General features: G+C 47.2%; 1 protein-coding gene across 4 annotated transcripts in view; it reads left to right on the top strand.

Moving 5' to 3' along the window:
* map7d1a (MAP7 domain containing 1a) overlaps positions 1 to 17,424 on the top strand; it is a 308,464-nt gene that overhangs the window by 254,744 nt on the left and 36,296 nt on the right. For 3 of the 4 annotated variants that reach the window (XM_073034371.1, XM_073034373.1, XM_073034374.1), the window contains 3 exons: positions 3,948 to 4,014; positions 7,988 to 8,120; positions 14,087 to 14,376. In XM_073034371.1, coding sequence (XP_072890472.1) covers positions 3,948 to 4,014; positions 7,988 to 8,120; positions 14,087 to 14,376 — 490 coding nt within the window. The remainder of the gene's footprint in view (positions 1 to 3,947; positions 4,015 to 7,987; positions 8,121 to 14,086; positions 14,377 to 17,424) is intronic. The other variant, XM_073034372.1, reaches the window with a different exon arrangement.

Genomic DNA, 17,424 nt, shown 5'->3' with positions numbered 1-17,424 from the left:
GTATTCTACTGTTCTATATGTCCTCTACCTCCTCCTTTGTCAGCTCATTCCAAATTTATCGCCCAGTGTATGGAAAAACATAGTCCTCAGATCTCCTTTAATTTCCTCCCCACTTAAATTAAATCTGCACCCTCTAATTCTAGGCAGCACCTTCTGCATTCTCTCTGTTGGTACCAATTCTTCCTGCTGTGTGGCAACCCGAACTGCTCCTAGTGTTGTCTAATTAATAGCTGATAAACTGCAACGTGATGCCCAAGCTCTTGTAGTCAATGCCTCGGCCCTCTTCACTACCTTCTTTGCTTTCAATGAGCTATGGACCCCAAGATCTCAGTAAAGTAATGCTCTGAACGTCCTTTCCATTGAAGAACCATCAGGCTCTTGAATAAGAGGGGATAACTGCACTCACTTGCCCCATCATTGAAATGTTCCGATAACCAATAATCTCACTTTAAGGACTCTTTACCTTATTATCTCATCATTCTCATTATTTATTGCTAATTACTTACATTTGCATTTGCATTGTTGTCTTTCGCACTCCGGTTGATCTTTCATTGAACTCTATTATAGTTATTATTCTATAGATTTGCTGAGTATGCCTGCAAGAAAATGAACCTTAGGGTTGTACATATATGGTGACATATACGTACTTTGATAATAAAATTTACTTTGAACTTCTAAACTTTGAGCAGTCTTTACACTGAAACAAGTTAGTGCAAGTTGTGTGAGCAAGTTCCCTTTTGCCTTTGGGGGAAATTGCTTCAAATTCACAATCCTAGACTGCGAAGGGTCCAAGCTACATCTTTGGGAAATTTGTGCTATGTCTAAAGAATCTGTGACCAACTATTTAGATAAATGTCAGCAGGTTCAGAGGCCTGGCCAGTGACAAGAGAAGTGTCAGTGTAACCTGATGGGCTCTGGTAAAGGGCGAAGACAGCAGCAGTGAACAAGCAGTAGTCTTCATCAGTCAGGATGTTGAATATCGGAGCTAGGATGTTGTACAAGATGTTGGTGAGGCAACACCTGGAGTATTGTGGACATTTTTGGTTATCCTGTTACAGGAGAGACATTGTTATGCTGGAACGAGTGTCAAAAAGATTTGAGAGTGTTGCTAAGACTCGAGGCGGTGAGCTCAGAATCGGAATCAGGTTTATTATCACTGACTTGTGTCATGGAATTTGTTATTTTGTGACAGTACCACAGTGCAAGTCAGAAAAGTTAGTAAAAGTTACAAAAAGAAATAAATAGTGCAAAAACCAAATAACGAGGTCATGGGTTCACAAGACGGTTCAGAAATCTGATAGCAGAGGGGAATAAGCTGATTCTAAAATGTTGAGTGTGGTTCTTCAGGCTCCTGTGCCTCCCCCTGATGGTAGAAATGCAAAGAGGACATGTCCCTCGATGGTGAGGGTCTTTAATAATGGATGCCAACTTCTTGAGGCACCACCTCTTGACAAAGTCCTCAGTAGCAGGGAGTGTTAAGCCCATGATGGAATTGGCTGAGTCTACAACCCTCTGCAGTCTCTTGCAATCCCATGCATTGTGACTCCATACCAGACTGATGTGACCATTTTTGGAATGGTCAAGGGACCTGACAGGCAACTTCTCCATGGAGAGGGTGGTTACTACAGTACTGTGCAGAAGTCTTATACTGTGTGTAGCTAGAGTGCACGAGACTTTTGCACTAACTGTGGTAATTATATGTATTGCACTGTACTGCTGCCATGAAAAAAAATGACGTATGTGAGTGATGATAAACCTGATTCTGATATGGGTCTCTATCGTGGACTGAGAGTGGGAAGGGGGCAGGGAGAGGGGAATCATAGTTGGGAAAAGGGGAAGGAGGAGGGAAGCACCAGAGACATGTTCTGTAATGATCAATAAGCCGATTGTCTGGAATTGAGTGAACTTGCCTGTTATCTCAGGACTGGGTCTGTCTGAACCCATGGCACTCCTACTTAGCCACCTGTCCCACTGCACTCCACCCTTGCCATTCCCAATATTCTTTGCTCCCGCCAGATTTACAAACTCTCTCTCCAGTCCCCGTTGACAAATACAACACTGCACAAAAGTTTTAGGCACCCCAGCTATATGTACGTGCGTAAGACTTTGCACAGCTCTGTATATGGAACAAGGAAGTGGTTGACACAGTTATATTTACAACATTTAAAAGACACTTGCATTGGTACATAGATAGGAAACGAGTTCGAGGGATACGAGCAGGTGGGACTAATTTATCTTGTCTGGTACAACTAGTTGGGTCAAAGAGCCTGTTTGTGTACTGTATAACTTTATGACTCTAAGTAACAATGAGACAGAGAGCTTAGCAATTTATTTTAACCTCAGCTGGAATGATTGTTGTTTCTCTGTGTGCAATGGGTTGTATTTGATGGACACTGGTGGCTGTCAGACTTCCTGAATCATGAATGATTTGTACCTCTGGGCCCTGGTTGGTTGATAGCACGGCGTATCCAGATGCTGGCTGGTGGTGGTGCCCCGTCGTCAGCTGGTTGGCTTGATCTGTCATCAAGTAATGCTCTGCTGGTGTAGGCAGTCCTGTGGTACGCGATTTCGATGGGTATATTTTCCCTGTCTGGAGTGAGTGGGCAGAGGTATGTAGCTTTGTGCCAGTTAGGATGATTGTTCTTCCTTTGCTGACTGCCTGGTGAAACTCTCTGCTGGTGATTACCACTTCCCTCCCTGTACCGGTTTACGGGTGGAGCTGCTTGTGGAGGGGTCTCATGGCCCTGCTTGTGCGTGATTGACTGAGGCTGCTGACGATGGTTTTCACTGATCTCTTGCTGGTGGTTGATTGGTAGAGGTGGCTGCCAGTCACCATCACTTGTCTCTTGGTGGCTTATTGGTGGAGACAGCTTCCAATGGTTCTTCAGGTTTTCTCCATGATGCTTGACATATGGAGCTTTCTGCTGATGGCTCCTCCCCTCCTGGCTATTGGGTAGTGGGCATTCATTAATGCTGTGTCTATCAGTGCCCTCCTGGGGTTGGCTGGTTGATAGGACTATTGGCCGATGACCATCAGTGCCCCCTTGTGGTTGGCTGTCTTGTGGAGGATCTTTCTGATGGCTTTCACTGCGCTTCTGGTATTGACTGGCTTGTTGGGTCACTTGTTGGTTGTCACTGCCCTCCTGGTGACGGCTGGCTGGTGGTGGCACTTGCCCATGTCTGTCTCCGTCCACTTGGTGCCGACTGTCTGCCGGAGTAGCTAGGGGCTGCAGGGCACCACGCCTCACCCTACGGTGGCTAATGGGGGCAGCCAGTTGGCGAGTGCTAACAATGTTAAGTGGGCGGGGGCTGCTTGGAGAAGCCAGCTGCTGTGGCCTATCACTGCCCTCCAGGTGACTGCTGATTGGTGGAGCCTGCTGTCTGACAGTGATCTTCTTACGGTTGATTTGTGAAGTGCTTTGCTGATCCCTGCCACTGCTGCCCTTCCTCTGGCTGATTGGTGTAACCGGTTGCTGGCTAATGCCTTGGTGTGGGCTGTTTGGTGCAAACATTTGCCATAGGCTAATGCTACTCTTTTGGAGGCGATTGATCGGTGTAACCAGTTGCGGAATGCTGACGCTGCTGCGTTGTTGAGGCCTACCTGGTGTGGGTGGTTGCCGGCTTCGATCACCCCTCTCTTGGTGATGCGTGGTGGGTGTGTGCAGCTGGGGCATGATAGCGCTGCGTTTTCGGCGATGGCTGACTGGTGTAGTTGGTTGCCAGTGGCCAGACCTGCCGTCCTGGTGATGGCTGGTTACCATTGGCTGCTGAGGCTGGCTGACAGTGCTCGCTTGCTGGCTCCCGACTGGTGCAGCCAAATGCTGATGGCTGACGTGGCTCTCTTTCTGCTGGTTGAGTGGTGTGACCGCTCGGTGATGACCCTCTTGGCCCTTTCTCCGGAATTTCAGCGCAAATTGAAGCATTTTCTCCATTTCCTTTCCCTGCAGAAAGATGAGAAAAAGTCAGCTTCTGGCGGGGAGCCGGACACCAAGGATGTCAAGACAGAGACAAAAGGTAAGGTGGGACAGAGAGGCATTGATAGCCGAGGGGAACAAAGGGAAGGGTGGGTAAGGCAGGCAGAACATGGTGAGGAGGTTTAGTTGTGGAGGTGACTGGAGTCTAGGATGATCTGCCTGAGGGGGTGGTGGAAGCAGTATTCTCACAGCATTTAAGAAGGCATAGAGGCCACAGAGCAAAAGTTGGACTCACTATACACAAGTACATATCAGCACAGGTGCAGTGAAAAACTTATGTAACAGCATCACGGGCACATAACATTATATTAACTACATCATAAGAAAAATATAAATTAAACAAAATTATACAACGAAGAACATAATTAGAACACAAAAGAGACAAGTCTTGAATTTGGATCTACAACCGAATTTGCTTACAGCAATTTTTGGGTTCATTCCATCGGAAGCAGGATATATTCCTGTTTCCGCTCAACGGATGATAGCTTTTACAACTTTATTGGCTCGGAGAGCCATTTTGCTTAAATGGAAGGATTCTAATCCACCTGCTGCTCTTTATTGGCTTACCTCCATTATCTCCCGTTTAAGTTTGGAGAAGTCGGACATTTGATACATCCTTTAAATTTGAGGAAACTTGGCAACCTTTTATTCAATATTTTCATACTGTTTGATTTATGACTCTTCCAGTTACCTTCTCGAAACGTTGGATTTGATCAGAAAGTTTTTCTTTTTTCTTGCTTTCACTCTCAGTTTGAGCTGCCCAGTTCCCTTTTTTCCTCTTTTTTTTTGTTTGTTTGTTTAGTGGGGTTTATTATGTGTATTAAAACTATAAAAGTTTCTTTATCTTTTTTCTTCTTTTCATTGATAAGAGGAGAATCGATTATCTTTTTCTTTATTACATACTATTAGATTAATACTATGTATGATCTTGATAATGTTTATTTTACCTTTGATATGAATTGTTATTGATATAGATATTTGAGATAATTCTCCTCTTGTTTTTATATATATATAGTACTTTTTTATTTAATTATAAAAAGATTGATAAAGAAAAAAGACAGTGTCGATTGTAGAGTGAAGTGGTCATGGTTTTGCTGTACTGAGGTAGTGATCAGCATTGTGCAGGTTGGCCCAAGAACCAAATGGTTGAGGGAAAGTAGTTCTTGAACCTGTTCCTTTGGGACTTCAGGCTTCTGCCTGGTGGTAGGAGTGAGAAGATGACGCGCTCCCAGATGGTGGGATCGTTGATGATGGATGTTCCCTTTTTGAGGCAGGGCCTCCTGTAGATACTGCCGATGGTGGGGAAGGATGTATTGGGTCCGCTCCTCTCTGCAGCTGCTTGCATGTCTGTGCATTCGAGTTGCTGTATCAGACCATTCCGTCTAACTTTCAACAGAACATCTGTAGACATTTGTCAGTGCATCCAATGACAAGTTGAACTTCTTTAATCCTCTATGAAAGTAAAGATGCTGGTTTCCTTGTGGTTGAATCTCTTTGCTGGGCCCAGGACAGATCATCTCATATGTCTGCTAAGTGCTGGTAAATGGGATAAGTCTGTATGGGTAATTGATGATCAGCATGGACAAGGTAGGTTCAAAGACCCATTTCTATGATGCTATGGCTGCACAAATTGCACAATTATGTACAGAATGGCAAATTAAATGGCCACTCTAAATTTTCCTTAGTGTGAAAGTGGGTGGTAGATTCCGGGAATGTGCGAAGGTTAAAATAATGGGATTAATACAGGATGGTTGATGGTCATTGTGGACTAAAAAGCCTGTTTCTCTGGGTACTGTAATGAGGACATCATGATCCTGAAATGGGATTATAGATAGATTGAATGTAAGCAAAGATGCCCTTTATGTAAGAAGTGCTGACATTGGAAAGGATCCTGAGGATGTTCTCGAGGATGATTCGAGGACTGAAAGAGTTAATATTGAAGGCAGTTCTGAGATGAGGTGGCTGTCTTTTCAAGGGAGGTTAAGCATTTTGGGTCTGTATTCCTCGAATGAGGGGTTCAAACATATAAGATCCTTCAGGGGCTTGACAAGGTAGATGTTGTGATGTTTTCACTACTGGGAGAACAAGGGGACACAGCTTCAAAGTTACGGGAGTTCATTTAAAACTGAGGTGTTGGAAATTTCTGGCCTCAGAGGGCAATGGTTCTCTAGAGTTCTCTGTCCCTGAGCATGATGGGTATCAGATCATTAAATCTATTTAAGGTGGAGATGAGTATTTTAAGATTTGGCAATTGAGGGTCATGGGGAACTGGCACAGAAGAGGAGTTGAGGCCGGCAGAGATCATCCATGCAAATTTACCATGACAGATTTTTAGAAGATCATCACTAATTTGGGCACATGTTCTCAAAAAGGCTCACACTCCTGGATTATAGAGCAATCATTAAAGCTCCGTGCATGAGGATCAATCATGTTAAATATGACAGAAAGGCTGGGGGCAGAGGGGGAGAGGGTAAGAGAGACAGAGGGAGAGGACACATGCAGGGGCAGAGAGCATGGGACAAACGGAAGTGAAGAGAACTGACTGGAAGTTAGAGAAAATGTGGGGAGATTCGCACAGAGAGGGCTTCAACAACGTAGCTGACCTTAATGAAGGAAAAGCAGAGCAGCTTGTGTCGGAAGTGAAGGAAAGCAGCAAGGGACTGAGAAAAGAGGAGCGGCTGTGATGAAGAAACTTGGAGGAAGAAGCTACGCTGGGGTAGGTGAGAGAATTCAGAACAGGAACGATGGTGGAAGAGGGCATCGGGTTGGATTCAGGAAAGTGAGGAAGAAAGCAAATGAGAATGCTAAAGGACTGGCTGTGAATCACGGAGAGGGATTGGTTAAAAACAAATAGCAGTAAATGGCATTACAATGCCAGACCATGTGAAGATGCAGATGAGAAAGGGAGGAAATTGTGAGAATGAAAACAGGCAGGTAAGTGAGAGTCCACAAGCCAGCGTCCTCGATTTCATCCTCCGTCAGCGGCTGGTCTATGGGCAAGGGAATCCTGATTCTGCTGTAGAAGGAAGAGGAAGCGTTGATGCTTTAATTAACTACATTGTTACATTGTTTGATAACAGATTGCACAAGTATCAATTAATTCCCTTGTCAGTTTCCAAAGCAAATCTCCCACTGTGAACGGCAGCCTAGAATTGTTGCCCTTGGTGAGCTAATTCAGTTCTGTGTATACATTTTGCAGTTTTTTTTTTCCACATGAATTCCTTGAAAGCTCATTTTCAGTAGCAAATTGTAAATTCCTTTAGCATGAATTTCCACGACCTTGGCTCCCTTAACGCTGGGGCACTCTATATTTAGTTCTCACTGTCCTGAGTAAGGGCTTTAATTCAAAATGTTGATGATTCCTCCCCCCCCCCACCCTTACAGACGACCTGCTGAGTTCTTTCAGCAGTGTGTTTTTCCTTTTAGTCCTCTGCTGCTGGGGACACATTAAGACACAAGTTTATGAGATTCTGTACATGAGAAAACTGAAACGTGAAATAATTCCTAAGGTGCAGCCATCCCCAAGGTTTGTGAGGAAGGTTTGTTTAAGTGGCTGAATAGGAGGACATACAAAAAAAATCTTTAAAAAAAGCTGCAGATGATGGAAATCTGAAATAAAAACAGAAAATGCTGCAAACACTGAGACCTGAGTTGATATTTTGTAGATCTTTCATCGGGCCTTTCCTTCTCCAACCTCTCTGAAACTTTAAACTTGTTTTCCTATATTTACAGCTCTGATGAAAGATCTTTGACTTTAACTCAGATCCTCTCTCCTCAGATGCTGCCTGATCAGTTGAGTATCTTCAGCATTTTCTGCATTTATTCCCACCAATATAGTGGGGCAGCCTAGGTTCAGTTTGAATATTTCTTGGCAACAAATACAAACCAGTGGAAGGTTCTCCTGAGCTGCTGCTCCTATTTTACACACGTCCTCGATCAGTAAGTTTTCTGCACAGAAAGAGTGGATGCTCCAATTAGCAGTGATTGTTAAGTGGCTCTTGTGGCCTTTTCAGATGGCAGCCCCTTACATGTGAAAAATCTCACTGGTGAAGATCAGCCGGAGACATCGGTTAAAGAGGAAGCTGGCAAGGTCTCAGTCAGTGCCACTATCTGTCCGTCACAGGATCTGCCACTCAGAGAGCCGGGGTAAGTTCAAAAACAATTCTGTGGATACTGGCAACAATGGGGCTGGAAACAGGAGACATCAAAACACACACCTGTTTGATATTAAAGAAGAGTTTTAGCACTCTTTAGAAACTAAATAATTATAATCCATAAATAGCTTCCCTATCCTCTTCTCTCAAACTACTCATTGGAATTCCCTGGGCGAAAGAAATATAACCATTGAGTTTGCTGAGCCTCGCTCAACGTACCACATTGGAACTCATAGGATTAGGTGTATTGTCTTGTGTTTCATTGTTATTTTCTTTGTTTCTCTTTCTCCCTCTCTGTCTCTCACCCTCTCTCCCTCTCCCCTCCCCCTCTCTCTTCCCCCTCTCTCTTCCCCCCTCTCTCTTCCCTCTCTTCCCCCTCTCTCTTCCCTCTCTTCCCCCTCTCTCTTCCTCCTCTCTCTTCCCCCTCTCTCTTCCCCCTCTCTCTTCCCCCTCTCTCTTCCCCCTCTCTCTTCCCCCTCTCTCTTCCCCCTCTCTCTTCCCCCTCTCTCTTCCCCCTCTCTCTTCCCCCCTCTCTCTTCCCCCTCTCTCTTCCCCCTCTCTCTTCCCCCTCTCTCTTCCCCCTCTCTCTTACCCCTCTCCTTCCCCCCTCTCCTTCCCCCCTCTCCTTCCCCCCTTCTCTTCCACCCACCCCGTCATGAATGGTGAGCTGCTGTTTTAGCAGTAGAGCTTCTGATGGGTCAGTGCTGCTCACCTTTACAACTAGTAGTCTGTTCTGTTCCCTGCTCCCCCATGTGCTCACCATTATGTTCTGAGCTGGTCTAGTTAATCCCATTGTGGCACATGTTGTCTGTGCACATCTGGTCCAATGTCTGGATCATCACCTGAATGTTTTATTAGACTATAGATAAAAGGGCAGTATTAGGCCATTTATCCTATCAGATCTGCTTCACTATTTCTTCCACCACTGGCACACATTGGCTGCAGTTCTCACCATCTACAAGAAGCACTGTAGTTGTTCGCCAGGCACCTCCCAAACCCGTTACCTTTTCCAACAAGAAAATCAAAAGACTATCACTGATTCTTCATCATCGCTGAGTATGAATCGTGGAACTCCCTGCCCACCTGCTTTCTAGGAGCAGCTTCACCAAGAGGACTCACACCACCTCCTGAAGGGAGTCTGGGGTGGGCAAGAAATACTGGCCTTGCCAGGGGCAACCAGCTCCTTAAAACAAACCTGAATCGCCTAGAGTTACAAGATTCAGGGTCAACGTCATCTGGGTGATGGCTTGTGTTATATCTGATTAAGGCTAATCCATCCTCCTCAACCTGTTTCTCACACTGCATGGTACTGACACAGGAAAACACTAACATACCCTGTTGAGCAGATCTTGTGACAAGTTTCAGGTTGACACAGCAATAGCACAATCTCTTTTCCCCATTGCTAAATGTTGCTTGGAAGCCTATCGTGAAGCTGCTTTATCCCTCCAAATCTCATTCTTCAAAGGAGATAACTGAGGAGCCAGTGACCAAAGGAAAGTCATGGAAAGAGATCAATTGGCTCACTGAGCCACGAATACCTAATGTAGCCAGGGAGCCTGGACCAACCAGATCCCCCAAACCTGGAACACGGAGCATGGAAATAGGACCTTTGTACCCATTGGTCCATGGTGAACAGAATATCCTTCCAAACTCATCTCATTTGCCTACGTTTGGCCCATAACCTTCTAAATCTTTCCTATCCATGTATCTGTCCACCTGCCTATTAAATATTGTTAATATACTTGCATTGACCACTTTCTCTGCCATATGTAAAAAAAATAAATCACCTGCCAACTTCCATATAACCATGTAACAATTACAGCACGGAAATAGGCCATCTTGACCCTTCTAGTCCGTGCTGAACGTTTACTCTCACCTAGTCCCACTGGCCCACACTCAACCCATAACCCACCATTCCTTTCCTGTCCATATATCTATCCAATTTTGCTTTAAATGACAATATCGAACCTGCCTCTACCACTTCTACCGGAAGCTCATTCCACACAGCTACCACTCTCTGAGTAAAGAAATTCCTCCTCGTGTTACCCTTAAACTTTTGCCCCCTAACTCTCAACTCATGTCCTCTTGTTTGAATCTCCCCTACTCTCAATGGAAAAAGCCTATCCACGTCAACTCTATCTATCCCCCTCATAATTTTAAATACCTCTGTCAAGTCCCCCCTCAACCTTCTACACTCCAAAGAATAAAGACCTAACTTGTTCAACCTTTCCCTGTAACTTAGGTGCTGAAACCCAGGTAACATTCTAGTACATCTCCTCTGTACTCTCTCTATTTTGTTGACATCTTTCCTATAATTTGGTGACCAGAACTGCACACAATACTCCAAATTTGGCCTTGTACAATTTTAGCATTACATCCCAACTGCCATACTCAATGCTCTGATTTATAAAGGCCAGCATACCAAAAGCTTTCTTCCCATTAAATGTTTCCCATCTCGCCTTAAATCTGTGCCATTTAGTTTGTGATTCCCGAACTCTGGGGATAAAGATTGAGTGCACTCACCCTGCCCAACCTCTCTGTGTGTAACTCGACTCAAATCCTGGCACTTTTCTGCTCTCTATCCAGTTTAATAACATCTTTCCTGCTATAGGAAAGATGTCATTAAATCGAAGACAATACTCCAAATGCAGCCTCACCAGCTTCACAACCTCACAGACCCATAACCTCTCAAGCCCCTGTACTCAATGCCCTGACTTATGAAGCCAGCGTCCCAAAAACCTCCATCACCAACATATCTATCTGTAACGCCAAGCTCCTCTCTTCAAAGTTCATAGTAAGTTTATTATCGAAGTACATGTATGTCACCAGATACAGCCCTGAGATTTGTTTGCTTGTGAGCAAACGCAGTAAATCCAAGAAACAATGAAAGACCACACCCAATAGGACAGGCAAACAACCAATGTACAAAAGGAACAAATTGTGTAAATGCAGAAGAGAAATAAATAATCAAGCAAGCAAACAATAATCTCAAAAACTTGAGATGAAGAGTCCTTGAATGTGAATTCGCAGGTTGTGGAAACAATTCAGTGATGGGGCGAATAAAGTTGTGTGAAGTTATCCTCTTTGGTTCAAGAGCTGGATGGTTGAGGTTTAATAACCATTCCTTCCTGATAGCAGCAGAGAGAATAGAGTATGGCCTTGGGTATTGGGGATCCTCGCTGGTGGATGCTGCTTTTCTGTGACAATCCAAAATGTGGATTCTGCACATTTTCTGTGTAGATGTGCTCATTGGTGGGGAGAGCTTTACCCATGATGGACTAAGATTTTCTGTTCAAGGGCATTGGTGTTTTCATGCCAGGCTGTGATGCAGCCAGTTAACATACTCTCCACCACACATCTATAGAAGTTCGTCAGAGTTTCAGATGTCATGCTGAATCTTCACAAACATCTAAGGAAATAGGGGCACTGCCGTGCTTTCTTCGTAATTGCACTTACGTGCTGGGCCCAGGACAAATCCTCTGAAATGATAACACTGAGGAATTTAAAGTTGCTGACTCTCTTCACCTCTGACTCCCAATGAGGACTTACAGTTTCCTTCTCCTGAAGTCAGTAATCAGCTCTTTGGTCTTGCTGACATTGAGTGAGAGGTTGTTGTTGTGGCACCACTCAGTCAATCTCCCTCCTATATGCTGATTCACCACCACCTTTGATTTGGCCAATAGCAGTGGCATCGTCAGCAAATTTAAAGAACGCATTGGAGCTGTTCTTGGTCTCAGAAGCATAAGTGAAAAAGCAAGTAGACCAAGGGGCTGAGCAGACAGCCTTGTTCTGATGGAGATGTGAGGAAATGGAAGATCCAATGGCACAAGTGGGTGTTGATGACCACAACCTTTCCCAAGGGCCTCTGATCACTGTGACAATCCTTTCCAAAATGCAACCTCTCACACTTAAACTCCATTTGTCATTCGTCCACTTATCCAGCTGATGAAGACTTCCCTGTGATATATGATGACCACCTTCACTGTCGACAGAAAGATAAACCAAAACTGATCCCTAAACGTGGAGCATTGAGACAAGAAGACCATGCCTGAATCACTGAGACTGGAAAAGTCCCCTCCATTTGCTGTGAGGCAGTGAAAATTGAGACGAGGCAATATTGACCCTGCCCTAGGTACACGATCCTCCACTGAGCTCTCAGCCCACTTTACGGCCTTGATCTCATCCTCTCCAAGAAACTGAGACAAGATCAGGGATGGGACTGATTGTGTGCAGTAGTGAAACCTCAGTGATGGTGAACAATTCTTTCCTAAATTTCCCCTGTTTTTAATTTCACAACCCCTGGTGAGTCGGGCACAGAATCCGTTTCGAGCAAACACCAGCTTCACAACACCACTGGTCCCAGGGACTCTATGGCCACCTTCCCTCTCTTTATCTCCTCCACCTGTTAAAGACCTGCTTACACACAACCTTCTTTCCAACCCCCTACCACCCCAATACGTTCTCACTCCCCTCTCTCCTCATCCATCTGCCCATCAACTGCCAGCTCCTCTCACTGTCTCCAGCTTCCCACCATTCCTCACTCTGGTTCCACTGTCCTCTTCTTTCAGATTCCACCACGCTACAGGTGGCTGTAGGGACCAAGTCACTGGGTATATTTGAGCTGGAGGTTGATAGGTTCTGGGTGTCAAGGTTACAGGGCGAAGACAGGAGAATGGGATTGAGAGGAAAAATAAAAAGGGCATGGTGGAATGGCGGAGCAGACTTGATGGGCTAAATGGCCGATTCCTACCCCTGTGTGTTATGGTCTTACCTACAGCTTAACCAGCTCCTCTTAATATCTCCACACTCCCGTCCCACACCCAACTCCATCTGCCAATCAACCAGCTCCTCTCCACACTCCCGTCCCACACCCAACTCCATCTGCCAATCAACCGGCTCCTCTCCACACTCCCGTCCCACACCCAACTCCATCTGCCAATCAACCAGCTCCTCTCCACACTCCCATCCCACACCCAACTCCATCTGCCAATCAACCAGCTCCTCTCCACACTCCCATCCCACACCCAACTCCATCTGCCAATCAACCAGCTCCTCTCCGCACTCCCGTCTCACACCCAACTCCATCTGCCAATCAACCGGCTCCTCTCCACACTCCCGTCCCACACCCAACTCCATCTGCCAATCAACCAGCTCCTCTCCACACTCCCGTCCCACAGCCAACTCCATCTGCCAATCAACCGGCTCCTCTCCACACTCCCGTCCCACAGCCAACTCCATCAATCACCTGCCAGCTCTTGCATCATCCCTCACTTCCTCATACTGGCTTCTCTCCCTCTCCCCCTCACCCTCCCTCTCCCTTCTTGCTCCCATGTTCCCCAATCGGTGATATGAAGGGGGCTGTTCAGACACCCAACACGGGAGGGTGGGCTCCCGGACGCTTGTGTTACCTAGATTGCCGTGGCCCACGTCCTAACCCCACCTGCTTGCTCGCCACTTTAATCTCCGACACCTTGCCCGGCAAAAGTAAAAGTTTAACTTTATTCGCTATATACACTTACATGTATTAGGAATTTGCTGTGGTATGTTGGCACAACATGTAACAAAAACTATATTCAACAATTATAAAGAATTATACAAAAAATAAAGTTAGAGGTCAAAGAGTACATATGGAATAAAATACATAAAAACCTGCATTCTCTCATTAAAATGTTCTACTTGGAAGGTACTTGTGTGTGGGGTGGGGGTGTTCCTTTGTACATCAAGTGCTGATCAGCATCCCATTTCTCCCCCCACACAGAGGATTTAACTTCTTTCACTCTGCTCTTAGAGCCATCCAGTTAGACCAGCTCTTAACTCTCTAAACCCCGGGGAGGGCAGGCTCAGGAATTAAGTCCTTGTGCCGCAGGGAGTCTGCAAGAGAGGAGTTGTGCTTGGGCCGATTTCCGGGAATGAGGGACGGAAAGTTAGAACTGAGAGATGCTTCTTCCTTTGTCTCAGTAGGGTCACTCTGAAAGATGACAGCTGTGAGAAACAGGCAGTGCTCACCAATGGGGTTCAGCCGAAGAAGCAGGAAAACGGGATCTACCCCAAGACGCAAGGACTTGAGGAGATCCTGGAGCTGACTAACCACACGGACTGCTTCAAGGGTACCGTGGACAGTATTGGGGAGAAGGAGCGCCTCAGCACTCTGACAGCCAACGAGATTCCTGTCAATCCCATCATTGCATTTGAGGAGGAAAACTCCTTCATTAAGAAAACAACAGGAATTCAGGCCCAGCATGTGGCAGGTAAGGTGCAACAGGTTCCGTAGTTGTGGGCAGTGGAAATCGATCAGACAGACAAGCGGCTCTGAGGAACGGGGGGGGGGGGGGGGAGACAATTTGAGAGAGAGACAGAGAGTGAGTTGGGTCTGTGTGCTTGATTGACAGAGTGAAGCTATTGTGTGAGGGAGAAGTGTAAGGTCTTTGTGTGAGAGAGAGTGTGGTTTGAGAGAGTGAATATGGGATCTGTGAAATGAAGTAATAAAGGAGAGAAGAAGTGAGGACTGTGTGGTGAAGTGAGAAAGAGTTCATGGAAACATTGAGGGTGGTGTCAGAGTGGGCATTTTGTGTTGCGATAGGGGTCTGAGGGAGAGTGTGAGGTCTATGAGAGAGGGAGAGAGAGTGGGGTCTGTGTGAGAGAGTGGCGTGTGTGAGAGGGAGAGAAAGTGGATTGGTGTGTCAGAGTGTGGGGTGTGTGTGAGAGGGAGAGTGGGTCGATGTGTGTGAGAGAGTGAGGTGGGAGAGAGAGAAAGTGGGTTGTGTGTGTGAGAGAAAGTAGATTGGTGGTGTCAGAGTGGGGGTTGGTGTGTGTGAGAGTGGGGTATGCGTCTGAGAGAGAGAGTGGGTCAGTGAGTGTGAGAGGGAGAGTGAGTCGATGTGTGTGAGACTGGGGTGTGAGAGAGAGGGGGAGTGGGTTGGTGAGTGAGAGAGTGAGTGGGTCGGTGTGTGTGAGAGAGTGAGTGGATCGGTGTGTGTGTGAGAGAGGGTCAGTGTGTGTGTGAGAGAGTGGGTCGGTGTGAGAGAGTGAGTGGATCGGTGTGTGTGAGAGAGTGAGTGGATCGGTGTGTGTGAGAGAGTGGGTCGGTGTGTGTGAGAGAGAGGGTCAGTGTGTGTGAGAGAGAGAGTGGATCGGTGTGTGTGAGAGAGTGGGTCAGTGTATGTGTGAGAGTGAGTGGGTCGGTGTGAGAGTGAGTGGATCAGTGTGAGAGTGAGTGGGTCGGTGTGAGAGAGTGTGGATCGGTGTGTGTGTGAGAGTGGGTCAGTGTATGTGTGAGAGTGAGTGGGTCGGTGTGAGAGTGAGTGGGTCGGTGTGAGAGTGAGTGGGTCGGTGTGAGAGAGTGTGGATCGGTGTGTGTGTGAGAGAGTGGGTCGGTGTGTGTGAGAGAGTGGGTCGGTGAGTGTGTATGAGAGAGTGAGTGGATCGGTGTGTGTGAGAGAGAGTGGGTCGGTGTGTGTGAGAGAGAGAGTGGGTCGGTGTGTGAGAGAGAGAGTGGGTCGGTGTGTGAGAGAGAGAGTGGATCGGTGTGTGTGAGAGTGAGTGGGTCGGTGTGAGAGAGTGAGTGGATCAGTGTGTGTGAGAGAGTGTGGATCGGTGTGTGTGTGAGAGAGTGGGTCGGTGTGTGAGAGAGAGAGTGGGTCGGTGTGTGAGAGAGAGAGTGGATCGGTGTGTGTGAGTGAGTGGGTCGGTGTGAGAGAGTGAGTGAATCGGTGTGTGTGAGAGAGAGAGTGGGTCGGTGTGTGTGAGAGAGTGTGGATCGGTGTGTGTGAGAGGGAGTGGGTCGGTGTGTGAGAGTGAGTGGATCGGTGTGTGTGAGAGAGAGTGGGTCGGTGTGTGAGAGAGAGTGGATCGGTGTGTGTGAGAGTGAGTGGGTCGGTGTGTGTGTGAGAGAGTGAGTGGGTCGGTGTGTGTGTGAGAGAGAGTGGATCAGTGTGTGTGAGAGAGTGTGGATCGGTGTGTGTGAGAGTGAGTGGGTCGGTGTGTGTGAGAGAGTGGATCGGTGTGTGAGAGAGAGAGTGGATCGGTGTGTGTGAGAGTGAGTGGGTCGGTGTGAGAGAGTGAGTGGATCAGTGTGTGTGAGAGAGTGTGGATCGGTGTGTGTGAGAGAGTGTGGATCGGTGTGTGAGAGAGAGAGTGGATCGGTGTGTGTGAGAGTGAGTGGGTCGGTGTGAGAGAGTGAGTGGATCAGTGTGTGTGAGAGAGTGTGGATCGGTGTGTGTGTGAGAGAGTGGGTCGGTGTGTGAGAGAGAGAGTGGGTCGGTGTGTGAGAGAGAGAGTGGATCGGTGTGTGTGAGTGAGTGGGTCGGTGTGAGAGAGTGAGTGAATCGGTGTGTGTGAGAGAGTGAGTGGGTCGGTGTGTGAGAGAGAGAGTGGGTCGGTGTGTGAGAGAGAGAGTGGGTCGGTGTGTGAGAGAGAGAGTGGGTCGGTGTGTGTGAGAGAGTGTGGATCGGTGTGTGTGAGAGGGAGTGGGTCGGTGTGTGAGAGTGAGTGGATCGGTGTGTGTGAGAGAGAGTGGGTCGGTGTGTGTGAGAGAGAGTGGATCAGTGTGTGTGAGAGAGTGTGGATCGGTGTGTGTGAGAGTGAGTGGGTCGGTGTGTGTGAGAGAGTGGATCGGTGTGTGAGAGAGAGAGTGGATCGGTGTGTGTGAGAGTGAGTGGGTCGGTGTGAGAGAGTGAGTGGATCAGTGTGTGTGAGAGAGTGTGGATCAGTGTGTGTGAGAGAGAGTGGATCGGTGTGTGAGAGAGAGAGAGTGGATCGGTGTGTGAGAGAGTGAGTGGATCGGTGTGTGTGAGAGAGAGAATGGGTCGGTGTGTGTGAGAGAGTGGATCGGTGTGTGTGAGAGAGAGTGGGTCGGTGTGTGAGTGTGAGAGAGTGGATCGGTGTGTGTGAGAGAGAGTGGATCGGTGTGTGAGAGAGTGAGTGGGTCTGTGAGAGAGTGAGTGGGTCGGTGTGTGAGAGAGAGTGGATCGGTGTGTGTGAGAGAGAGTGGGTCGGTGTGTGAGAGAGTGAGTGGGTCGGTGTGTGAGAGAGTGAGTGGGTCGGTGTGTGAGAGAGAGAGTGGGTCGGTGTGTGAGAGAGAGAGTGGGTTGGTGTGTGTGAGAGTGAGTGGGTCGGTGTGTGAGAGAGAGAGTGGATCGGTGTGTGTGTGAGAGAGTGGGTTGGTGTGTGTGAGAGTGAGTGGGTCGGTGTGTGAGAGAGAGAGTGGGTCGGTGTGTGAGAGAGTGAGTGGGTCGGTGTGTGAGAGAGAGAGTGGGTTGGTGTGTGTGAGAGTGAGTGGGTCGGTGTGTGAGAGAGAG

The sequence above is a fragment of the Hemitrygon akajei genome, chromosome 32 (assembly GCF_048418815.1).
Source record: "Hemitrygon akajei chromosome 32, sHemAka1.3, whole genome shotgun sequence".
Lineage (NCBI taxonomy): Eukaryota > Metazoa > Chordata > Chondrichthyes > Myliobatiformes > Dasyatidae > Hemitrygon > Hemitrygon akajei.
The sequence above is the reverse complement of the archived record's forward strand: the minus strand, read 5'-3'. Positions and strand labels throughout refer to the sequence as shown.